A 26,192-nucleotide genomic window follows, 5' to 3' on the forward strand; every position below is an offset into this window, starting at 1 on the left:
AGGACAATGTCTGTCTTTTAGTGGATGTGAGGGGATCAGTGACCAGGGAGGAGGAGAAGGCTGAGGTGCTTCATGCCTTCTTTGCCTCAGCCTTTAGCAGCAGGACCAGTTGCTCACTGGGTACGCAGCCCCCTGAGCTGGAAGGCAGGGATGGGGAGCAGAATGGAGCCCCCATCATCCCAGAGGAGATGGTCAGTGACCTGCTGCACCACTTGGACACACACAAGGCTCTGGGGCCAGATGGACCCACCCAAGGGGGCTGAGGGAGCAGGCAGAAGTGTCGTGCCCTGGTCCTGCCCTTGGCATTGCACAGCTCCACATCCCAGTGCCCCAGGGAGAGCTCTGAGGGGTGAGTGAGGGACAGGATCTCCCTTCCCAGGGGCTGGGGGTCAGGGCTGGCACCTTTGGTGAAGGGGGACAGGGCTTGGTCCTCTGCAGTCATGAAACACACCCAGGGTCACTCAGCCCCAGAGCCACCTTCACCTTCCTCTTCCCCACCTGCCATCCCTGCCTCCTCTTTCCTGCTCTACCCACACCCTGGGGACGCTTCCTCACTCGTGTCCCTCACTGGGACCCATCAGCACTGACAGAAACTTTGCAGTTGGGCTCTGACTTCTGCAGAGGTTTCATCAGCTTCCTCTCCCTGTCTCAGCTTCATGGGCTCAGCAGCAAAGCCACCAGAGGGCTCATTAAGGTTCTGAGCTGGGCTCCTGGGATGGAGGGAGCTGCTGGCAAGTGGGCAGTGCTGCAGAGAGACAGCTCTGCCCAGGAGCAGCTCCTCTGCTTGGCCCAGCAGGGAGAAGGACACTGCCAGGGGGTCTGAGGGAGATGGGCAAGGCAGAGAGAGCTTAAAGGTGCTCAGGACTGGGGGGGAGTGAGAGCTGAGTGGAGGAGACATCTGTGCAGCCCTTGGCACGGTGAGTCTGTGGGTGCAGGGCAAGGTGGGTGCAGTTCCTGGAGGCATCTCCTGCAGCTGGCACAGCCACAGCTTATGGGGTGTGTGAGGTGTGTCAGGGCTTTGGTGTGGGTGGCTCTGGTTGTGCCATTTTGGATCTTGGTGCAGGCAGGGGTGCAGGCAGGGGTGCCCAGGGCTGTTGTCAGAGCAGGGTCCTGCAGCTGAGGGGCTGTGTGCTGGGGCAGGGGCTGTGCTGCCTGCCAGGGGCAGCTCTCAGCCTGCCCGGGGAGCTCCTCAAGGACTGTGGGGAGAAGCTCTGTGCGGAATTAGTCATCCCTGGCAGGGCAAGAATGGGTCCTTCTGCCTCTGAGAGGGTGCTGTGTGGGTCAGGACTGCTCACAGCTCCAGATCACCCCCAGGGCATTTGCAGAGGGTCCTTCTGAAGCAGCACAGAGAGGCAGCATTTATCTGGGAGAAAAGGAGTCTGTGCTTTGAGTTCTGTACTCTTGGTGAGCTGGGTGGGCAGTGGGAGATGAGAATTGAGCTTCCACTCTGGAGAAGGCACTGAGACCCCAGAGCTAGTGGGGACTTGTCTGAGCTGCTGCTGAGCCCCTGCACACCCAGAGCTGCCCCTGGCAGGTCCCTGCTACAAGGGGTGTCTTCCAGGCAGAGCTGAGCACCCGGTGGGTGGGATGGGCTCTGGGAGCCCTGCTAAGGAGGGCACATGGAGACAGAGAAGCAGCTCCAGGCAGCAGAGACAGCTCCAGGCAGCAGAGACATGGGCAGGGAGGGAGAGGGAGCTGCTGCCTGCAAGTCATGGGAAGGGGGATCTGGACACCTTCCTGCCATCCCTGCAGGGCTGATGCCTTCCCAAGAGCAACCCCCTGCTCTCCTCTCCCCCTCTCTACAACTCCCAGCCCTTCATATCATGGGGACTTAGTCCTGAGTTCCCTTCCCAGACACCCCAGCACCACAGAGCAGAAATGCTCGAGTCTCTGACTTTGTGTCCCTGTCCCAACTCTCTCAGCAGCAGCACTTTGGCATGTTCCCCTCCTGGCCCTGCTGCCCTTGTTCTTCTCCTTCTTCTCCTTGGGGTGGGGGGTGATGATTTGGGTGCAGCTCAGACACTGATGCTGGGTGTCCTGTCCTGCCATTGTGTCCATGGAGGAAAAGCATCCCAATGGCCTGATATCTGGGGCTGTGAGGACTGCAGGGTGTGGGGCTGGGGCTGAGCTGACCCTCCTGTCAGGATACCCCATCTTTGGGATACTGGGCTCTTCCCCTGCAGGGTCCTGCTGAGTGGCACGCTGCCCTCCAGAAGGGCACAGCTCTCCTGTGGCACCTCTGTGTTTTCTGGGAGCCCCATGGAGAAGACATGTCCATGGCAAGGCCATGGAAATGCTGCTCCTGGTCTGTCTGTGGGCAGCTGCAGTGAGCCCTGTGTGTCCCTGGCTGGGAGGGCAGAGCTGAGATCCTGCTCAGGGAGAATGAGATGGGCTGAGGGGCTGGGAGAGCTGCACTGGACAATCTGACTGCTCTGCTCTCAGCCATGTTCAGTTTCTCCTCAGGAGAACATCTGTGTGTGATGGTCCTGCAGCTGAAAGAGGTGCCAGCTCAGGGCAGCTGAGAGCAGGACTGATGGACAGAGCAGCTGTCCTCACTCTGCACTAAGGCACAGTCCCTCTGCTTCTCAGCACCTTCAAGGTTTCACTTGGAGAGCAGTGGAAAGGCCAAGGCTTCTGCCTTAAAAACTTTCCTCAGATGTGGTGGGGAAACTAGAGCAGAAGACACAAACCAAAATCCCCTCAGCTCTGCTCTGCAGTCGGGTGAGTTGGGAGGAGAAATGCGGAACAGTTCTTTGATATCTCATCTGGATTTAGTCTGAGGTCACCCCCTCTTCCTTTCAACCTCTTGCTGCAGGGCAGGACTGACTCCTCCAGAGCTCACAGCTCCCTCGGGGATCAAAATCCAGCAACAACCAGACTGTACAGAAAAGGACCTGCAAATGGATTTTGTGAAAGACAAGAGGCAGTTTGTGTGTCTCTAACAGCAATTAAGGAGATATTTTTGTGTGAAGTCTGCTCTAAATTCTGTCTTTTTCTACCATGGACAGATCTCCACGCCCAGAGGCAGCAGATGTCCAACAGCAGCTCCATCAGCCAGTTCCTCCTCCTGGCATTCGCAGACAGGCGGGAGCTGCAGCTCCTGCACTTCTGGCTCTTCCTGGGCATCTACCTGGCTGCCCTCCTGGGCAACGGCCTCATCATCACCACCATCGCCTGGGACCACCACCTCCACACCCCCATGTACTTCTTCCTGCTCAACCTCTCCCTCCTCGACCTGGGCTGCATCTCCACCACCCTCCCCAAAGCCATGGCCAATTCCCTCTGGGACACCAGGGCCATCTCCTACTCAGCATGTGCTGCACAGCTCTTGTTCTTTCTTTTCTTTTTCTCAGCAGAGTATTTTCTTCTCACCATCATGTGCTATGACCGCTACGTGGCCATCTGCAGACCCCTGCACTACGGGACCCTCCTGGGCAGCAGAGCTTGTGTCCACATGGCAGCAGCTGCCTGGGCCTCTGGGTTTCTTTATTCCCTGCTGCACACAGCCAGTACATTTTCACTGCCCCTCTGCCAGGGCAATGTCCTGGGACAGTTCTTCTGTGAAATCCCCCAGATCCTCAAGCTCTCCTGCTCACACTCCTACCTCAGGGAACTTGGGCTTCTTGTGGTTAGTGCCTTTTTTTTCTTTGGCTGTTTTGTCTTCATGGTGGTGTCCTATGTGCAGATCTTCAGGGCTGTGCTGAGGATCCCCTCTCAGCAGGGAAGGCACAAAGCCTTTTCCACCTGCCTCCCTCACCTGGCCGTGGTCTCCCTCTTCATCAGCACTGGCATGATTGCCTACCTGAAGCCCCCCTCCATCTCCTCCCCATCCCTGGACCTGGTGCTGGCAGTTCTGTACTCAGTGGTGCCTCCAGCACTGAACCCCCTCATCTACAGCATGAGGAACCAGGAGCTCCAGGATGCTGTGCAGAAACTGGTGACTGGAGGATTTTCATAAGTGCTCACCTGCTTGTCTTCTTGTGCAAATCACTGCTGATGTATCTCAGTATATGTCCTGTCCATCTTTGCTAGTTTTTCTGGGGTTAGCTTATCAACTTGGGGTTTTATTTGCTCTGTTCTTCTTTTTCTAATGTTGTCCAGAAAGGAATGTCAGTACTTGTGCCCTTTCTAATTCTGTGTCTGTCCAGCTTGTGTCTGACCCAGAGACTGTGTAAATTAGGAGCCGTGCTCTCTGTGTGTTTAAACAGAATCCAGAACTTCCAGCCACTCAGAGATCCTTCCTTGGAGACCTTCTCAGAGCCTCTGTGCAGAGGGGCAGGGTAAGGGCTGCACAACAGCACTGCCAGGGAGCACCAGCACCTGGTCATATCCAAGCTGTTCCCTTCCCACTTTCCCAGGGTTGCAGGCTGCCTGGCACCAGGATCTCCTGAGCATGCCAGCCAGAGAGACACTGCCACTGACCTGCATTGCACAGAGTCATAGAGTGGGCTGGGGTGGAAGGGACCTTGAAGGTCATCTAGTTCTATTGTCCTGCATGGACAGCAACACCTCCCACTAGATCAGGTTTCTCCAGGGCCCATCCCACTTGCCCTGGAACACTTCCAGGGTTGGGGCAGCAACAGCTTCTCTGGGAAACCTGCACCAGTGTCTCACCACCCTCACAGGAAAGAATTTCTTCCTCAAGTGTAATCCCAATCTCTCTTTTCAGTTTGAAACTCTTCCCTTCTCATCCTGTCACTGCATGGCCCTGAAATAAAGTCCCTCTCCAGCCTTCCTGGAGCCCCCTGGCAGGTGCTCTAAGGTCTCTCTGGAGCCTTCTCTTCTCCAGGTTGATCAACCTCAGCTCTCTCAGACTGTCTCCAGAGCAGAGCTGCTCCAGCCCTCGGATCATCTCTGTGGCCTCCTCTGGACTCACTCTGAGCTCTGGGGAGGCCAGGAGGAGCCTGGAGGAGAGAGATGGGAGGTTGGAGGGAGGGAGCAGGGCTGGCCCTGGGGCTGTCACTTCCTGAGCTGCTGATCTGCTGAGCCTGCCAGATGGAGAGTCCCTGCCCCTGAGCTCCATTTCCTCCTTTCATTCTGCAGGGCCTGCCCAGACTGGGCTGCAGGGAGAGGTGGAGCTGGGAGAGCTGGGGAAGAGCTGGGCTGGGCAGAGTCCCCGAGAGGAAAGCAGCAGGGAACAGCTCCAGTGTGTGAGTGTGCAGGGTGGGGGCACAGCGGCGTGTTCCTGGCCCAGCCAGGCTCCTGGGACAGGCAGGAGCAACCAGCAGGGCAGGCTCTGCTCTGTCTTCACTGGGCAGCCCAGGAAAGCTGCCCCAGGGCCATTGTCACTCAGCAGCCAGAACAACCACCCTCCCCAGCATCTTCTCCAGGTCCATAAATCAGTATTCCAATTTTCACCTCTAGTTGTTTCCATTTTTCTGGACTCCAAATAGTTAGATTAACAGGGTTACAAGAATGAGCTGTACAATTGGAGTGGATTATTCCTTTTGCTATTTCTGCTTCTAATCCGGTACCTTTACCTTGTCGAGGCCATCTCCAGCTAGGAGCTGTACTCCAACAGGCACAACTCCACCCGGCAGCACAATAGTAATAGCTCCTGGCAGTCTCTTCCACCTCACTGTGATAGCAGTTGGCGGGTAGTGACGACTTAGGTTTAACACATACATATTTTTCACTCTGACTATAATATTTCCTCCAACCCATGTTCCCGCAATTAGTGTATGGGTCATCATCAATAGTGTCACATGCATCAAAAGACACTCAGACAGGTGTAGTCAGATTCACAATCACCTTACTTGATCCTGTCAATCTCCCATTCTGGTCATTTGTTCTAATCTCCACCCAATATTGATAGGGGAGTTCTTTTGGGTCATAGCATATAGTCCTGTTTCCTTCTTTGCATAAAGCATACTGGGTCTCGTTATGAATACAGTGTCCTAATTTTTGACCTTTACAGTCATAGATAGTATGATACACCAAAGTTTGAGAGCTTACCCATCCCCGTTTAGTAGTAACTACACATTGAGTGCAGTTGGTTGCTGTAGTTAGGGCTAAAGAACTCACCCCAAACAGGACTAGCAGAGGTCCGGTAAGGGCCATAGTGGTCGGCGGTCACAGCCCGAAGGGGTTGCAGCCCTTGGCAGACCTTTTAAGCCGCACCACCGGTTCCCTACCCGGTCTTGCCCTCTTGTCTGTCTTTTGTCTTAAGGGGTGGCTTTTTCTGAACACTCGCAGGGTTTTCGGGTTAGCTCCTTCCAATTTGTATGTTGGTTTTGCCCTTAATTTAAACTACTTGTCCACCAAATTTTTGCCTACAATAATTTAGAGTCATATTCCAATTTCGTTCAAATACTTCCCAATTCTCTGGTATTCTCAGAACAGGGCCTTCGTTTATATGAAATACATGGCCAATATTGGTGACATATTTGACATTTACACATAACCCATCCTAAATGGTTCAATTTTGGGTGTTTAATACATGAAATGTGAGTTGGTATCGGAGGATCACAATATTGTCCTTTTCTAAATCACAAGCTAAAGCATAGGTTACAGATGATGGTATAGTCCTATAAAGTCCTGCCCCTCCTGTCTGAGGGGGTAAGGCCCAATCTCTCCAGAAAATATATTGAACTTGTCTTAGTGTTTCCTCTGACTGTTTGGTGAACCAGGAGTGTAAACTTGATGTCTCTTTAGTTTGTTGTTGTGGGAAACTGTTCTTTTCTTCCCCACATCAGTCTAAACAAAATGCCTTTTCAGCCAGCGAAGGCCTCTCCTGATTATCCCCAGCTAACGAACTAAAACAGACTTGCTTCTCAAGGACAACTGAACCCAAAACAACAGCTGTGGCCCGGGACAGAAAGGATGGGCGACAAGCCACCCTGTGCCCCTGGCAGTCACCGCCCTAACGTGGGGCTGATGGACGCTCGTTGGCTCTGGACAGTGACACTGACTGGACAGGTGGGTCAGGGGGTATCAAAGGGGCGAGGGCAGCAGGTGGGCCCTTCCCTCCTCCCTGAGGCCCGTTCGGACGCTTTCTGCCTGGGACACCCCCCTGCTGCGGACACTGGTGCTGGGACCCTGCCTGCCTGCCTGCCCCGGGTCCAGCCTGAGCCTCAGCGCCGAGCGTGCCGGGGTCCCGAGCCCTGGGGTCGGGGCCGGAGCCCCCTCCCCGTGTTGCTGCCGCTGGAGGGGAAACCAGCGGCCGCTGCACCCGCTGCCGAGAGGCTGCCCCTCCGACACCACGGACCTGCCGTCCTGCCTGGCCAGAAGGGGCCACCGACCAACCCTGCCGCTGGGAACGGAGCCTGGGGACAGGCTGGGGGTGACACCACCTCACACACACACACACACACACACACACACACACACACACACACAGCACAACCTCTTCAGCAGGACTGACGTCGGGTTTCCTTCCCTCCTCCCTCCTCCCTTTGGTCCTTAACCCTCTCCCTCAAAAGCTCAGGACCTCTTGCATTGCCTCCCTAAAGGACACTTTCTCACCACATACATATTGATATCCCTGGTAGCCATTCACATTTGCATTGTCCCTAAACATCATCCCTGGGTTTGTGTTAACCCTTAATAAACCGATCAGTTTGTGGAGCAAACCTTGGCTTCAGAGGCAATTTCTGAGCGTGGTGGGGTGGGGGTGCTTTCTAACTCCCCCCCTGAAATACGGCCCCGCGGTGGCCGTTCCTCCGTGAGAGGCAGCGCCGCGTGTGACCCTCGGGCTCATTCACAAACCCCTCCACATCGGGAGGGGCAGTCGCAAAAGGATCCTGACAGCCGGGAGCCCCCGGTACTGGCTCGCGACCGTGATGCCCCCATTATGATGTCAAGTTATTGGTGTCATACATTGGGATGTCATCCGTAATGGCATCACCCATTATGACGTCACCCATTATGACATCCTCTGTTATGATGTCATCCATTATGACATCATCCTTTATGTCATAACCAACTATGATATCACCCATTATGACATCATCCATTATGACGTCACCCTTTATGATATCAGCAAGTATGATGTCACCCATTATGACATTACCAACTATGACCCATTATGACGTAATCCATTATGACATCATCCATTATCACCAATTCTAATGTTAGCCATTATGACGTCACACATTATGAAGTCACCCATTATGATGTCATCCATTATGATGTCACCCATTATGATGTCACCAAGTATGATGTCACCCATTATGACATCACCAAGTATGACGTCACCCATTATGATGTCACCCATTATGATGTCATCCATTATGATATCAGCAAGTATGACGTCACCCATTATGACATCAGCAATTATAATATCATCCATTATGACGTCACCCATTATGGCATAATCCATTATGACATCACCAATTATGATGTCACCCATTATGATGTCATCCATTATGATGTCAGCAAGTATGACATCATCCATTATGATGTCACCAACTATGACGTCACCCATTATGACATCATCCCTTATGATGACATTCATTATGACGTAACCCCTTATGATCTCACCGAGTATGATGTCACCCATTATGGCTTCACCCATTATGACATCATCCATTTTGAAGTCACCCATCATGACATCATCCATTATGATGACATTTATTATGACGTCATCCATTATGACGACATTTATTATGACGTCATCCATTATGACATCACCAACTATGACATAACTTATTATGACTTCTGACTTATAACCTCTCTGGTTACAGCAGCAAAAGAAAGATTACCCTGAATTTTCTACTTGAACTGCCCAGGGAAACAAACCACAACAACAAAACCTTCCTGGATTTCCTTCAGGACAAATACAATCTACGTGTGAGCCAGGAATTCCAGGCTGCTATACTGCAAGTACAACAGCAGTTTTCTTCAACAAAAGCGAGGACAGACCTGTCAGGTTAGGGTGACAAGCCCTAAGAAAGGAGATGATCCGCAGGAAGAGAGCTTGGAACCTCTCTTGTGAACAAGCTGCTATTTACACTTGGTGAAACCTGGTCCCAGCTTCCACCAGTCTGTCACCACCCTCCCTGGGGCAGGCACTGCTGGGTGGCTTTTCCATCTCCTGGGGACTCCTGGGGCCTAGCTCAGATGCTCCACAGCAGAGCCAAAAACCCCTTACCAAAAGGAGGGGGGGGGGGGGGGAAGAAAAAAAAAGGATGGAAGAAAGCCTCAGGGGAGGGTCAAGCTGGTGTTCCCACCTGTGCTCAGTTTTCAAGCCCATTAGGCAAGTCAAAGATAAAATAAGCGCATGGAAAGTAGAAAAAAGCAGAAAAACACCAAGTGTTTCAACTGGCTCCTGCTTTTGCAAAACACGGTTAATTCTGAGTAGGAAAAAAGCTCGGGCAACACCTGCCAAGGAACTGAAAACAGCTCTTGTCAGCACAGGCAGAACCTGCTAAATAGACATTTCTGTCCACACACACCCACCCCCCGTGCATGAAGATAAAATAACCAATCAGCTAGACTGTGGCCACGGGCATTACGCCAAGCTGGGACCCTGCTCTTCTGGTGCACCTTTCCCACCACAGCTCCAGCCGAGATGGAACAACTTAGTAACGTGGTACTCGCATCCGCAGGGAAACATGACAACAAGCTGGATGCTCACCAGCACACAGATGTCCTGCTTCTGAAGGCCACACCAAGCTTCTTACCACCATCTCCTACCCAGACCGAGGGGCTTGGTTAGTTGTCAGGACCAACCACTGTGCTTTGCAGTTCAAAGCCGTGGGAAGGAGACCACATGAAGAGCTGCTCTACAGCTTTCCAGGGTGAAAAGCTGAAGCAGGTTCAGCTGTCAGGAGAGTCCCAGGGAAAGCAGGCAGGCATAGTTCATCCCTGGAGGACGGCACGTTGAGAGATGACTGGGAAGGCCGGGCATCCTTGCTCTGGGCGTCGCTGTGGATCTCGCCCTGCTGCTGGGATGTCCAGGAGCGTGTGCTGTCGCAGTCCCTTGACGTGGTTTCATTGCCCCAGATGGTCAAGGTCTCTGTGTCACTGAGGTAGCCTGGCGGCCCAGGGTTGTGGGTGATGTCATAATGGATGACATCATAATGGGTGATGTCATAATGGGTGACTTCATAATGGGTGACGTCATAATGGATTATGTTATAATGGGTCATACTTGGTAATGTCATAATGGGTGATGTCATAGTTGGTGATGTCATAATGGATGATGTCATAATGAATGATGTCATAATGACTGTCATCATGAGTGATGATGTCATAATGGGTGACGTCACAATGGATTATGTCATAATGAGTGACATCATACTTGCTGATATCATAAAGGGTGACGTCATAATGGATGATGTCATAGTTGCTGACGTCATAATGTGTGAAATCATAATGGGTGATGTAATAATGGATGATGTCATAATGGGTGACATCATAACAGATGATGCCATAATGGGTGACGTCATAATCGGTGATGACATACTTGGTGACATCATAATGGGTGACGTCATAATGGGTGACGTCAGAATGGATGATGTCATAATCGGTGATATCAAAGGCTGATATCATAATTGGTTGTGTCATAATGGATGACGTCATAATGGGTGATTTCATAATTGTGACGTCATAATGGATGACATCATACTCGGTGACATCATAAGGGGTTACGTCATAATAAATGTCGTCATAAGGGATGATGTCATAATGGGTGACATCATAATGGATGACATAATAATGGGTGACATCATAATTGGTGATGTCATCATAATGGGTGATGTCATAATGGATGATGTAATAGTTTGCGGTATCCTAATGAATGTTGTCATAATGGGTGAAGTCATAATGGATGACGTCATAATGGGTGACGTCATAATGGGTGACATCATAATGGATGATGTCATAATGGGTGACATCATAGTTGGTGACATCATAGTTGGTGACATCATAATAGGTGAGGTCATACTGGATGTTGTCATACTGGATAACGTCATAATGGGTGATGTCATAATGGATGATGTCCTTATGGGTCATGTCATAGTTGGTGACGTCATACTGGATTATGTCTTAATTGATGACATCATCATGGATGATGTAATAATGGTTGATGTTATATTTGGTGACGCCCTAATGGCTGATGTCATAGTTGGTGATGTCATAATGGATGATGTCATAATGGATGATGTCATAGTGGGTGATGCCATTACGGGTGACATCCCAATGTATGACATCAATAACTTGACATCATAATGGGGGCATCACTGTCACGAGCCGGTACCGGGGGCTCCCGGCTGTCAGGATCCTTTTGCGACTGCCCCTCCCGATGTGGAGGGGTTTGTGAATGAGCCCGAGGGTCACACCCGGCGCTGCCTCTCACGGAGGAACGGCCACCGCGGGGCCGTATTTCAGGGAGGGAGTTAGAAAGCACCCCCACCCCACCACGCTCAGAAATTGCCTCTGAAGCCAAGGTTTGCTCCACAAACTGATCGGTTTATTAAGGGTTAACACAAACCCAGGGATGATGTTTAGGGACAATGCAGGTGTGAATGGCTACCAGGGATATCAATATGTGTGTGGTGAGAAAGTGTCCTTTAGGGAGGCAATGCAAGAGGTCCTGAGCTTTTGAGGGAGAGGGTTAAGGAGCAAAGGGAGGAGGGAGGAGGGAAGGAAACCCGACGTCAGTCCTGCTGAAGAGGTTGTGCTGTGTGTGTGTGTGTGTGTGAGGTGGTGTCACCCCCAGCCTGTCCCCAGGCTCCGTTCCCAGCGGCAGGGTTGGTCGGTGGCCCCTTCTGGCCAGGCAGGACGGCAGGTCCGTGGTGTCGGAGGGGCAGCCTCTCGGCAGCGGCTGCAGCGGCCGCTGGTTTCCCCTCCAGCGGCAGCAACACGGGGAGGGGGCTCCGGCCCCGACCCCAGGGCTCGGGACCCCGGCACGCTCGGCGCTGAGGCTCAGGCTGGACCCGGGGCAGGCAGGCAGGCAGGGTCCCAGCACCAGTGTCCGCAGCAGGGGGGTGTCCCAGGCAGAAAGCGTCCGAACGGGCCTCAGGGAGGAGGGAAGGGCCCACCTGCTGCCCTCGCCCCTTTGATACCCCCTGACCCACCTGTCCAGTCAGTGTCACTGCCCAGAGCCAACGAGCGTCCATCAGCCCCACGTTAGGGCGGTGACTGCCAGGGGCACAGGGTGGCTTGTCGCCCATCCTTTCTGTCCCGGGCCACAGCTGTTGTTTTGGGTTCAGTTGTCCTTGAGAAGCAAGTTTGTTTTAGTTTGTTAGCTGGGGATAATCAGGAGAGGCCTTCGCTGGCTGAAAAGGCATTTTGTTTAGACTGATGTGGGGAAGAAAATAACAGTTTCTCACAACCCCTCAACAATCCTGGATAACAGGGGAGGTCCCAGATGACTGGAGACTTGTCAATGTGACCCCATCTACAGGAAAGGCCTGAAGAAGGATCCTTGTCATCCTGACCTCAGGACCAGGGAAAATCCTGGAGAGGCTCATCCTGAGTGAGCTCAGGTGGCAAGTGCAAGGCAGCCATGGGATCAGGCCCAGCCAGCAGGGGTTCAGGACAGGCAGGTCCTGCTTGACTAACCTGATCTCCTTCTATGCTCAGGTGACCTGCCTGCGGGATGAGGGAAGAGCTGTGGACGTTGTGTCTCTGGACTTTGGAAAGGCCTTTCACACCATCTCCCACAGCCTCTCCTCGAGAAGCTGGTGGCTCAGGGCACAGACAGCTGCACTCTCTGCTGGGTACAAACCTGGCTGGCTGGCCCGCCCAGCCAGAGAGTTGTGGTGAATGGGGCTGGATCCAGCTGGCGGCCAGTCCTGTTCAGTGTCTTGATGAATGACCTAGATGAGGGGATGGAGGGCTTCCTAAGGAAGTGTGGAGATGACACAGGGCTGGGAGGAAGGGTTGGTTTGCTGGAGGGTAGGAAGGCTCTGCAGAGAGACCTGGACAGACTGGATGGATGGGCTGAGGCCAATGGGATGAGGTTCAACAAGGCCAAGTGCCGGGTCCTGCCCTTTGGTCATAACAACCCCATGCAAAGCCACAGGCTTGGGGAAGAGTGGTTGGGAAGCTCCATGGTGGAGAAGGAGCTGGGGGTGCTGGTTGACAGCCGACTGAACATGAGCCAGCAGTGTGCCCAGGTGGCCAAGAAGGCCAAGGGCATCCTGGCTTGTATCAGGGATGGTGTGGCCAGCAGGAGCAGAGAGGTGATGGTGCTCCTGAACTCAGCCCTGGTGAGGCCACAGCTTGAGCACTGGATGCAGTTCTGGGCCCCTCACTGCAAGAAGGATGTCGAGCTGCTGGAGTGTGTCCAGAGGAGCTACCAAGTTGTGAAAGGAGGTTGTAGGGAGGTGGGATTGGCCTCTTCTCTCAAGGGAATAATGACAGGACAAGAGTGTGGGTAGTTAGGGTCTGGCGGCCGGAAGATTTCGCGCTGTACGGAAAGATAAGGCCCCTCTCCTAATAGCCAATAGCACTTAGTTCACGATGTAAGCAGACGGAAGTGACACCACAGACCTAACTCATATAAACACCGCGGTAAACACTAATGTCCTGGTTTTAGCCAGGATTAAGCCAATTTTTCTTTTCACTGATTTTTTTTTCCTTCAGTAAGCTTTCTTGTAACTAGCAACTGTGTGTTCTGCTAGGCTGATAAGACCGTGGAATGTTTTTCTAACTACTGAGGCTTCAAGGTTACACCTTCACTCTGCCAGCTCAGACACTATGGGGAGATCTCTGACCCCCCCGTGGGAGGCTGAGTTAGACAGACAGCAAAATTGGCCAAAGATATTCCATTCCATATATCTACGTAAGCTCAGAGGAAGGACAGAGATCTTAGAAGACAGCTTCCTTCTTCTTCTTGCCGCTCCTTCCGTCCATGGCCGGCGTCCGGGGAGGACTCTGCTCATCCATCACCGCCGACCCTTAGGCTCGAGCCCTCCTGACCCTCATAACTCTCCGCTTTCTCCAGCAGCGGCTCCGGGATTTCTCGGGACTCTTCCCAGTTCAGGGGAGTGCTGTGGGAGTTGCTGGGGGTGGGGGGAGACGAGAGGCTTTTGCCCATATCTGAATATATCTGTATATAATTGTATATATTTTCTTGTGTGATTCATTAGTGTTTTAATTAAAGCTGTGTAGTTTAGTTTTCAATCCAGCCAAGTCTCTCTCCTTTTCTCTCTCTCCTTCCCTGACTGGGTGGGGGGGGGAGGGGATCGAGAGCATTGTTGTCGGACCTGAGTCAAACGGTGACAACAATTTAATTGGCGCCCAACGTGGGGCTTGATTTTAAGCCCAGATTACACATTTTCATCAATTGGGAGTGTCCAAAATTCCATCTCTGAAGGGAGGAATCCCTCAGAGAGCAATGAGCAATAATTCTGCTGAGTGTTCTGACGGATTGAAAACTGAACAGACACTTGCTGCAATGAATCTATTGGATCTTTTTCCAAACCTGCAATTGTACATGTGGTATGTAGCCGAGGGCATTCTACACTTTGTAGCTGCTCTTGTGATTCATTTGTGGTTTATTGACAGAACTGTAGCCATAGTCAACCGTATCATTACCAGCCTAGTGATCCTAGGGATGATGATACTGTTCTCTATGGGGTCACTGTATGTGTACGGTTACACTGCTAGTCCTACTGGTACAACTCCTAAAGTGAATAGAACGGTCCATGTTGGTAACAGCAATAGCTGGTTCAATTTTACCTCTCCATATTCTCTCAAGCTGAATCTCCCAGCTCTAGATGTGAATAGCATGGTTGCAGTGGGGATGTTTTTGCTGAATGTTTATAATATATTGTGGATGCGTAGGGCCAGATGTTGTTCTGCTCACTGCCATTCCCCCACAGGCAATGTTGCTGCCACTGCTGCTGCCAACACCACTGCTGCCAATACCACCACTCCTGCTGCTACAAAAACAACTGCTTCTACAAAGAAAAAGCCTGATCCATCGCGAACCAAGCTAGTTAACCCTGTGACTAGGAGCAAGGCAAAGACAAAAGCAGCAGAAAGTGAGGGTGAGGAAGAAGAGGATCCTAATACAGTTGATGGAGCAGGTACCTCTCAGACAGATAAAAAACCAGACCACTCTCAGACAGATAAAAAACCAAGCCACTCTCAAGCAAATAAAAGAACAGCAGGTCCTCCTCAATCAGATGACGACGATGACCTCGCCCACCCTTTCTCTATGAAAGAACTGCGCCTCATGAGAAAGGACTTCACCCGCATTGATGGTGAGGGAATCCTTCCTTGGCTGCTCCGATGCTTTGATAGTGGTGCTGAGACCTACAATGTGGATGAGAGAGAAGCCAAGCAGTTGGGATCCCTGGCCAGAGATGCTGGTATTGACAGAGCACTTAGTAGTAAGACAGGAACTACTACCCTGTGGGACCAACTTCTTTCAGCTGTGAGAGAGAGATATCCCCACAAGGGTGACATCGGATGGCGCCGAAGCAGAACACCCACTCTCGAGAAAGCCATCACCTACTTGAGAGAGATTGCTGTGCGAGAAGTGATCTATAATAACGATGGAATCACAGATCCTGATGATGTTGAGTGTGACACGCAAATGTTCCGGAAGTTTGTTCAGGCTGTACCAGCAGCGCATGCCCATATATTCTCCTTCATGGGATGTTTTGAAGGTTACGAAAGACCAACTGTACGTGAAGTAACTGTCAAAGCACGACAGTACGGAGATATCCTCTCTGATTCCCTTTACTTCCAAACCTCAGCCGTTAAGAAAATGGTTGACAGGAAGTATAAGATGCCAAATGGAAGTAAACTCCAGACTCTTCCTAGAGACAACTGGTCACGTGTTGCAGCCATTAAGAAGAGACGTCCTGCTACGAGACAGCAGCAAGGAAGACAGGACTCACTGCGACGCCACCTGTGGTCTCTCTTGAAAAATCATTTTAGAGAGGACATGAGAGTCTGGGACAAGAAACCCACTGATATGCTCCAGTTACGTGTGCAAGAGCTTCTAAACAGAACAAAGCCAGGAGATGGTTCTTCCAAGAAGAAGGTTGCACCAGTCAACAACCAGGATGGTTCATCGAGCTCTAGTGCTCAACCCTAGGGATGCCCTGCCTCCAGCCAGGAGGAGGAGAGGGACAACCGAGTTTATTGGACTGTGTGGATTCGGTGGCCTGGCACATTAGAACCACAAAGATATAAAGCTTTGGTGGACACTGGTGCACAGTGCACTCTAATGCCATCGAATCATAAAGGGACAAACCCTGTCACTATCTCTGGAGTGACAGGGGGTTCTCAACAACTGACTGTTGTGGAGGCCGGTGTAAGCCTCACTGGTAAGGAGTGGCAAATGCACCCTATAGTGACTGGCCCAGGTGCTCCGTGCATCCTTGGCATAGACTATCTCAGGAAAGGATACTTCCGTGACCCGAAAGGGTACCGGTGGGCCTTTGGTATAGCAGCTGTAGAGACTGAGGACACTGAACAGCTGCGTACTTTGTCTGGCCTTTCAGATGACCCTTCTGTAGTAGGGTTGCTGAAGGTTGAAGACCAACAGGTGCCAATTGCCACTTCAACAGTGCATAGACGACAGTATCGCACCAACAGAGACTCTGTGATCCCCATTCATAAGTTGATTCGGCAATTGGAAAGCCAGGGTGTGATTAGCAGGACTCATTCACCCTTCAATAGTCCTATCTGGCCAGTGCGAAAGCCTGATGGTGAGTGGAGGCTGACAGTGGACTATCGTGGCCTGAATGAGGTGACACCACCACTTAGTGCTGCTGTACCGGACATGCTAGAGCTTCAGTATGAGTTGGAGTCAAAAGCAGCTAGGTGGTATGCCACTATTGACATTGCTCATGCATTCTTCTCTATTCCCATAGCACCAGAGTGCAGGCCACAGTTTGCTTTCACCTGGAGGGGAGTCCAGTACACCTGGAATCGACTGCCCCAGGGGTGGAAACACAGCTCAACCATTTGCCATGGACTGATCCATGCTGCACTGGAGAAGGGTGGAGCTCCAGAACACCTGCAGTATATTGATGACATCATTGTGTGGGGTGACACATCAGAAGAAGTTTTTGAGAAAGGTAAAAAGATCATTCAAATTCTTCTGGATGCTGGTTTTGCTGTAAAAAGAAGCAAGGTCAAGGGACCTTCGCGAGAGATCCAGTTCCTGGGAATCAAGTGGCAAGATGGTCGTCGCCAGATCCCAATGGATGTGATTAACAAAGTAACAGCTATGGCCCCACCATCAACTAAAAAGGACACTCAAACCTTTTTAGGGACTGTTGGTTTCTGGAGAATGCATATTCCATGTTACAGTGAAATTGTGAAACCTCTCTATGAGGTGACCAGAAAGAAGAATGATTTCAAATGGGGTCCTGACCAACAGAAAGCTTTTGAGCAGATCAAGAAGGAGATTGCGCAGGCAATGGCCCTTGGACCGGTTCGAACAGGGCCAGACATCAAGAACGTGCTCTACACTGCAGCCGGACACAATGGTCCCAACTGGAGCCTCTGGCAGAAAGCACCAGGGGAAACTCGAGGTCGACCCCTGGGATTCTGGAGCCGGAGCTACAGAGGTTCCGAGGCCAACTACACAACAACTGAGAAGGAGATACTTGCAGCATATGAAGGAGTTAGAGCCGCTTCAGAAGTGATTGGCACTGAAGCACAGCTCTTTCTGGCTCCCAGACTACCGGTGCTGAGATTCATGTTCGAGAATAACCTTTCTCCTGTCCATCATGCCACCGATGTGACTTGGAGTAAATGGACTGCTTTGATCACCCAAAGAGCCCGAATAGGGAAACCTAATCGTCCAGGTATTGTGGAAGCAATTACAAACTGGCCAGAAGGCACCCACTTTGGAATGCCACCACAAGAAGTGGTGAGACGAGCTCAAGAAGCTCCACCATATGATCATCTACCAGAGACTGAGAAACAATTTGCTCTTTTCACCGATGGCTCCTGTCGTCTTGTAGGGAACCGCCGGAAGTGGAAAGCTGCCGTGTGGAGTCCTACACGACTGGTTGCACAAGCAGCTGAAGGAGAAGGTGAATCAAGTCAGTTTGCAGAGGTAAAAGCCATCCAGCTGGCTTTGGACATTGCTGAGCGAGAGGGGTGGCCGAGACTCTACCTCTACACTGACTCGTGGATGGCAGCAAATGCCTTGTGGGGTTGGCTAAAACAGTGGCAGCAGAATAACTGGCAGCGAAAGGGTAAACCTATTTGGGTTGCTGACCTGTGGAAAGACATTGCAGCTCGGATAGAGAAACTGGAGGTAAAAGTGCGTCATGTGGATGCACACGTGCCTCTGAGTCGAGCCACTGAGGAACATCGACACAACCAACGAGCAGATGAGGCTGCTCAAGTGTTCCAAGTAGACTTAGACTGGGAACACAAGGGTGAGCTTTTTCTGGCTCGGTGGGCCCATGATGCTTCAGGTCATCAGGGCAGAGATGCAACATACAAATGGGCTCGTGACCGAGGGGTGGACTTAACTATGGACACTATTGCACAGGTGATCCATGACTGTGAGACATGTGCTGCAATTAAGCAGGCAAAACGGTTGAAACCTTTGTGGTATGAGGGGAGGTGGTCAAAGTACAAATTTGGAGAGGCCTGGCAAATTGACTACATCACACTTCCTCAGAGCCGCCAGGGTAAGCGTTATGTGCTTACAATGGTGGAAACAAGTACAGGATGGTTGGAGACATATCCTGTGCCTCATGCCACAGCCAGGAATACTATTCTGGGTCTTGAAAAGAAAATTTTGTGGAGACATGGTACTCCAGAGAGAATTGAGTCAGACAATGGGACTCATTTCAAAAACAGTCTTGTTACTGATTGGGCTAAAGAGCATGGTATTGAATGGATCTACCATATCCCATACTATGCACAGGCCTCAGGGAAAGTTGAAAGGTACAATGGTCTGTTGAAGGCTACCCTAAAGGCAATGGGTGGTGGAACTTTCAAAAACTGGGATAAAAATTTGGCAAAGGCCACCTGGTTAGTTAATACCAGGGGATCCATCAATCGGGCTGGTCCTGCCCAGTCAGACCTTTTGCATACTACAGATGGGGATAAAGTCCCTGTGGTATGTGAAAGAAACCTGCTGGGTAAAAGTGTTTGGGTCTATCCTGCTTCAGGCAAAGGTAAACCTGTCAGGGGTATTGCTTTTGCTCAGGGACCTGGACATACCTGGTGTGTGATGATGGAGGATGGTGAAGTACAATATGTACCTCAAGGTAATCTGACTTTGGGAGAGAATCCTTAATTTGACAGCTGGTAATGTATAGAGCCTGTATGTAATATATGGTATGGAATAAGGGGTGGAATGTCCTGGTTTTAGCCAGGATTAAGCCAATTTTTCTTTTCACTGATTTTTTTTTCCTTCAGTAAGCTTTCTTGTAACTAGCAACTGTGTGTTCTGCTAGGCTGATAAGACAGTGGAATGTTTTTCTAACTACTGAGGCTTCAAGGTTACACCTTCACTCTGCCAGCTCAGACACTATGGGGAGATCTCTGACCCCCCCGTGGGAGGCTGAGTTAGACAGACAGCAAAATTGGCCAAAGATATTCCATTCCATATATCTACGTAAGCTCAGAGGAAGGACAGAGATCTTAGAAGACAGCTTCCTTCTTCTTCTCGCCGCTCCTTCCGTCCATGGCCGGCGTCCGGGGAGGACTCTGCTCATCCATCACCGCCGACCCTTAGGCTCGAGCCCTCCTGACCCTCATAACTCTCCGCTTTCTCCAGCAGCGGCTCCGGGATTTCTCGGGACTCTTCCCAGTTCAGGGGAGTGCTGTGGGAGTTGCTGGGGGTGGGGGGAGGCGAGAGGCTTTTGCCCATATCTGAATATATCTGTATATAATTGTATATATTTTCTTGTGTGATTCATTAGTGTTTTAATTAAAGCTGTGTAGTTTAGTTTTCAATCCAGCCAAGTCTCTCTCCTTTTCTCTCTCTCCTTCCCTGACTGGGTGGGGGGGGGAGGGGATCGAGAGCATTGTTGTCGGACCTGAGTCAAACGGTGACAACTAATAAACGCCATTTGCCATCCACCACATTGGTGTCTGTGAGCTGATGGACCGAGCGGCCTGGGGTTGGCCGCCGTGCCGTTCTTGAACCAGGTCGTCACGCCTTTCACGAAAGGCAACACCAGTGCAGCCTGGATCAGTCCATGGCAGATGCCAGGGCTGTGCTTCCACCCCCGGGGCAGTCCATTCCAGGTGTACTGGGCTGCCCTCCAGGTGAAAGCAAATTGAGGTCTGCACTCTGCTGCTATGGGAATGGAGAAAAACACGTTAGCAGTGTCAATAGGGACAGACCATTGAGCTGCTGGGGATTCCAGCACCTATTGCAGCTCCAACATGTCTGGAACCGCAGCTCTCATCGGTGCTGTGACTTCATTCAGGGCATGGTCGTCCACAGTTAATCTCCATTCCCCATCAGGCTTCTGCACTGCCCATACGGGGCTGTTGAAGGGTGACTGAGCCCTCCTTATCTCTGCTTGGCTCTCTAGTTGACCAATCAGCTTATGTGCTGGGAGCAGGGAGTCTCTGCTGGGGCGGTACTGCCCACGATGTCCTGCAGTAGAAGGGGTTGGTACCTGCTGCTCCTCCACCCTCCTCATGCCCAGCACAGAAGGGTCCTCAGAGAGACCAGGCAGGGCAGACAGCCAGGTCATGCCCTCAGTCTCTATGGCTGCTACACCAAAGGCCCATTTATACCCTTCCAGGTCTTCAAAGTCCCCTCTCCAGAGCAATCTGTACCAGGGATGCAGGGAGCAGCTGGGCCAGTTACTATCCAATGGGTCTCCCAGTCATTCCCAGTCACGCTCATTTCAGCCTCCAACACACTCAGCTCTTGAGACCCTCCAGTGACTCCAGGGCTGGTAATGGAGTCTGCCCCTGTCTGGCTGGATGGTATCAAAGTGCACTGTGCAGCAGTGCCCAGCAGGGCTCTAGAACCCTGTGGTTCTGTTGTGCCAGGCCACCCAACCCACAGTGTCCAGTCAACTGGGTTATCCCTCTCCTGCAGCTGGCTGGAGGCAGGGCCCCTCTAACGTTGAGCATGGCATCCACAAGTAACACAGGGCTTTGTGTGGCGTGCTGGACTCTCCCCTGGGGTAGAGACCCACCTGCTTGGGCCAGCAGATACTTCCCGGGAGAGCCGAGCAGTCATCATGCTGGGACTGTTCTCTCTAGTGGCACCACCCTGCAGCTCCCGTGCTCTGGCACGCAGAACAGCAGTGGCTTTGCCGTCCCACCTGCTCGTGTCCTCACCATGTTCAGCAGAGGAGACCACAGAGAACCTCATGTCTGATTCTGCATAACCTGAGCTGGTCTCCTTGGAGTGCCCCTGTTTCTGATGGCTGATACATGGTTCCATTCAGGAGAGGAATGGGTGGTTTGTGCATCTCCAGTCTGGACACACTATCACCCAGCTTCTCACAGAGGTTTTTCCACTCCTCAGCTGTTTTTTCCACAGCTGAGACATGGGCATTTAGGGGTTACAGATACTGTCTGCATATTACCTTAGCTGGTTAGCAAATTCATCGACAGCTGGTGGTGTTTCAGCATTTCCCACAAAGACCCTTCCTCCCAACATGGTGGGATACATAGGAGGAGCACTCTGTGAGAGCCTCTTTAGCATGGGCTGACTGCATGGCAGCTCCTCAGGGCTTTCTGGTGTGTCCCTATTATCACAGATCTGGTGAGAGTCCAGTGCTGGGGAGGGTGGTTGTTCTGGCTGCTGAGTGACAATGGCCCTGGGGCAGCTTTCCTGGGCTGCCCAGTGAAGACAGAGCAGAGCCTGCCCTGCTGGTTGCTCCTGCCTGTCCCAGGAGCCTGGCTGGGCCAGGAACACGCCGCTGTGCCCCCACCCTGCACACTCACACACTGGAGCTGTTCCCTGCTGCTTTCCTCTCGGGGACTCTGCCCAGCCCAGCTCTTCCCCAGCTCTCCCAGCTCCACCTCTCCCTGCAGCCCAGTCTGGGCAGGCCCTGCAGAATGAAAGGAGGAAATGGAGCTCAGGGGCAGGGACTCTCCATCTGGCAGGCTCAGCAGATCAGCAGCTCAGGAAGTGACAGCCCCAGGGCCAGCCCTGCTCCCTCCCTCCAACCTCCCATCTCTCTCCTCCAGGCTCCTCCTGGCCTCCCCAGAGCTCAGAGTGAGTCCAGAGGAGGCCACAGAGATGATCCGAGGGCTGGAGCAGCTCTGCTCTGGAGACAGTCTGAGAGAGCTGAGGTTGATCAACCTGGAGAAGAGAAGGCTCCAGAGAGACTTGAGAGCACCTGCCAGGGGGCTCCAGGAAGGCTGGAGAGGGACTTTATTTCAGGGCCATGCAGTGACAGAATGAGAAGGGAAGAGCTTCAAACTGAAAAGAGAAATTGGAATTACACTTGAGGAAGAAATTCTTTCCTGTGAGGGTGGTGAGACACTGGTGCAGGTTTCCCAGAGAAGCTGTTGCTGCCCCAACCCTGGAAGTGTTCCAGGGCAAGTGGGATGGATCTTGGAGAAACATAATGTAAGTGAAAGGTGTTGCTGTCCATGCAGGACAATAGAACTAGATGACCTTCAAGGTCCCTTCCACCCCAGCCCACTCTATGACTCTGTGCAATGCAGGTCAGTGGCAGTGTCTCTCTGGCTGGCATGCTCAGGAGATCCTGGTGCCAGGCAGCCTGCAACCCTGGGAAAGTGGGAAGGGAACAGCTTGGATATGCCCAGCTGCTGGTGCTCCCTGGCAGTGCTGTTGTGCAGCCCTTACCCTGCCCCTCTGCACAGAGGCTCTGAGAAGGTCTCCAAGGAAGGATCTCTGAGTGGCTGCAAGGTCTGGATTCTGCTTAAACACACAGAGAGCACGGCTCCTGATTTACACAGTCTCTGGGTCAGACACAAGCTGGACAGACACAGAATTAGAAAGGGCACAAGTATTGATATTGCTTTCTGGACAACATAAGAAAAAGAAAAACAGCAAATAAAACTCTGTAAAGTTCATAATAGAAACACAGAAAAACAATAAAAGATGGGCAGGACATACAATGAGATACATCAGCAGTGATTTGCACAAGAAGACAACCAGGTGAGCACTTACGAAAATCCTCCAGTCACCAGTTTCTGCACAGCATCCTGGAGCTGCTGGTTCCTCATGCTGTAGATGAGGGGGTTCAGTGCTGGAGGCACCACTGAGTACAGAACTGCCACCACCAGGTCCAGGGATGGGGAGGAGATGGAGGGGGGCTTCAGGTAGGCAAACATGGCAGTGCTGATGAACAGGGAGACCACGGCCAGGTGAGGGAGGCAGGTGGAAAAGGCTTTGTGCCTTCCCTGCTGAGAGGGGATCCTCAGCACAGCCCTGAAGATCTGCACATAGGACACCACCATGAAGACAAAGCACCCAAATGCTAAGATGACACCCACAGCAAGAAGCCCAACTTCCCTGAGGTAGGAGTGTGAGCAGGAGAGCTTGAGGATCTGGGGGATTTCACAGAAGAACTGTCCCAGGGCATTGCCCTGGCAGAGGGGCAGTGAAAATGTACTGGCTGTGTGCAGCAGAGCAGTGAGAAACCCAGAGGCCCAGGCAGCTGCTGCCATGTGGACACAAGCTCTGCTGCCCAGGAGGGTCCCGTAGTGCAGGGGTCTGCAGATGGCCACGTAGCGGTCATAGCACATGATGGTGAGGAGATAAAACTCTGCTGTGAGGAACATGGCAAAGAAAAACACCTGTGCAGCACATGCAGAGTAGGAGATGGCCCTGGTGTCCCAGAGGGAATTGGCCATGGCTTTGGGGAGGGTGGTGGAGATGCAGCCCAGGTCGAGGAGGGAGAGGTTGAGCAGGAAGAAGTACATGGGGGTGTGGAGGTGGTGGTCCCAGGCGATGGTGGTGATGATGAGGCCGTTGCCCAGGAGGGCAGCCAGGTAGATGCCCAGGAAGAGCCAGAAGTGCAGGAGCTGCAGCTCCCGCCTGTCTGCGAATGCCAGGAGGAGGAACTGGCTGATGGAGCTGCTGTTGGACATCTGCTGCCTCTGGGCGTGGAGACCTGTCCATCAAAAAAAATTAACAGAGAGAAGTTCAAGCAAAAAAATCTAGTAGTTACTCTTAAAAGACCACAAGCTGCCTCTTGCCTTTCCTAAACACATTGGGCAGGTCCTTTTTGTATAATCTGGTTGGTTCTGGATGATGGTTCACCAGGGAGCTGTGAGCCCTGGAGGACTGAGCCCTGCCCTGCAGCCACAGGTAAAACAGCAAGAAGGGGCAACCAGAGGTTGGATCCACTTTTGGGATCTAAGAGCTTTTCATCCTTCTCACTCCAGACTCACCCGACTGCAGAGCAGAGCTGAGGGGATTTTGGTTTGTGTCTTCTGCTCTAGTTTCCCCACCACACCTGAGGAAAGTTTTTAAGGCAGAAGCCTTGGCCTTTCCACTGCTCTCCAAGTGAAACCTTGAAGGTGCTGAGAAGCAGAGGGACTGTGCCTTAGTGCAGAGTGAGGACAGCTGCTCTGTCCATCAGTCCTGCTCTCAGCTGCCCTGAGCTGGCACCTCTTTCAGCTGCAGGACCATCACACACAGATGTTCTCCTGAGGAGAAACTGAACATGGCTGAGAGCAGAGCAGTCAGATTGTCCAGTGCAGCTCTCCCAGCCCCTCAGCCCATCTCATTCTCCCTGAGCAGGATCTCAGCTCTGCCCTCCCAGCCAGGGACACACAGGGCTCACTGCAGCTGCCCACAGACAGACCAGGAGCAGCATTTCCATGGCCTTGCCATGGACATGTCTTCTCCATGGGGCTCCCAGAAAACACAGAGGTGCCACAGGAGAGCTGTGCCCTTCTGGAGGGCAGCGTGCCACTCAGCAGGACCCTGCAGGGGAAGAGCCCAGTATCCCAAAGATGGGGTATCCTGACAGGAGGGTCAGCTCAGCCCCAGCCCCACACCCTGCAGTCCTCACAGCCCCAGATATCAGGCCATTGGGATGCTTTTCCTCCATGGACACAATGGCAGGACAGGACACCCAGCATCAGTGTCTGAGCTGCACCCAAATCATCACCCCCCACCCCAAGGAGAAGAAGGAGAAGAACAAGGGCAGCAGGGGCAGGAGGGGAACATGCCAAAGTGCTGCTGCTGAGAGAGTTGGGACAGGGACACAAGGTCAGAGACTCGAGCATTTCTGCTCTGTGGTGCTGGGGTGTCTGGGAAGGGAACTCAGGACTAAGTCCCCGTGATATGAAGGGCTGGGAGTTGTACAGAGGGGGAGAGGAGAGCAGGGGGTTGCTCTTGGGAAGGCATCAGCCCTGCAGGGATGGCAGGAAGGTGTCCAGATCCCCCTTCCCATGACTTGCAGGCAGCAGCTCCCTCTCCCTCCCTGCCCATGTCTCTGCTGCCTGGAGCTGTCTCTGCTGCCTGGAGCTGCTTCTCTGTCTCCATGTGCCCTCCTTAGCAGGGCTCCCAGAGCCCATCCCACCCGCCGGGTGCTCAGCTCTGCCTGGAAGACACCCCTTGTAGCAGGGACCTGCCAGGGGCAGCTCTGGCTGTGCAGGGGCTCAGCAGCAGCTCAGACAAGTCCCCACTAGCTCTGGGGTCTCAGTGCCTTCTCCAGAGTGGAAAGCTCAATTCTCATCTCCCACTGCCCACCCAGCTCACCAAGAGTACAGAACTCAAAGCACAGACTCCTTTTCTCCCAGATAAATGCTGCCTCTCTGTGCTGCTTCAGAAGGACCCTCTGCAAATGCCCTGGGGGTGATCTGGAGCTGTGAGCAGTCCTGACCCACACAGCACCCTCTCAGAAGCAGAAGGACCCGTCCTTGCCCTGCCAGGGACGACTAATTCCGCACAGAGCTTCTCCCCACAGTCCTTGAGGAGCTCCCCGGGCAGGCTGAGAGCTGCCCCTGGCAGGCAGCACAGCCCCTGCCCCAGCACACAGCCCCTCAGCTGCAGGACCCTGCTCTGACAACAGCCCTGGGCACCCCTGCCTGCACCCCTGCCTGCACCAAGATCCAAAATGGCACAACCAGAGCCACCCACACCAAAGCCCTGACACACCTCACACACCCCATAAGCTGTGGCTGTGCCAGCTGCAGGAGATGCCTCCAGGAACTGCACCCACCTTGCCCTGCACCCACAGACTCACCGTGCCAAGGGCTGCACAGATGTCTCCTCCACTCAGCTCTCACTCCCCCCCAGTCCTGAGCACCTTTAAGCTCTCTCTGCCTTGCCCATCTCCCTCAGACCCCCTGGCAGTGTCCTTCTCCCTGCTGGGCCAAGCAGAGGAGCTGCTCCTGGGCAGAGCTGT

At 52.6% G+C, this 26,192-nt stretch overlaps 2 protein-coding genes across 2 annotated transcripts; one reads left to right on the forward strand and one right to left on the reverse strand.

Moving 5' to 3' along the window:
- The first annotated feature begins 3,031 nt into the window (after positions 1–3,031).
- LOC127396259 (olfactory receptor 14A16-like) lies at positions 3,032–3,958 on the forward strand. The gene has a single exon (XM_051643880.1). The coding sequence runs from the start codon at positions 3,032–3,034 to the stop codon at positions 3,956–3,958; it is 927 nt and encodes a 308-aa protein (XP_051499840.1).
- A 19,037-nt stretch (positions 3,959–22,995) lies between these two features.
- On the reverse strand, positions 22,996–23,946 carry LOC127396261 (olfactory receptor 14J1-like). The gene has a single exon (XM_051643881.1). It carries the CDS (start codon positions 23,920–23,922, stop codon positions 22,996–22,998), a length of 927 nt encoding a protein of 308 aa, XP_051499841.1. The 5' UTR covers positions 23,923–23,946.
- Between the last annotated feature and the right edge of the window lie 2,246 nt (positions 23,947–26,192).

This window comes from Apus apus, unplaced genomic scaffold, assembly GCF_020740795.1.
Source record: "Apus apus isolate bApuApu2 unplaced genomic scaffold, bApuApu2.pri.cur manual_scaffold_41_ctg1, whole genome shotgun sequence".
NCBI classification, from domain to species: Eukaryota; Metazoa; Chordata; class Aves; order Apodiformes; family Apodidae; genus Apus; species Apus apus.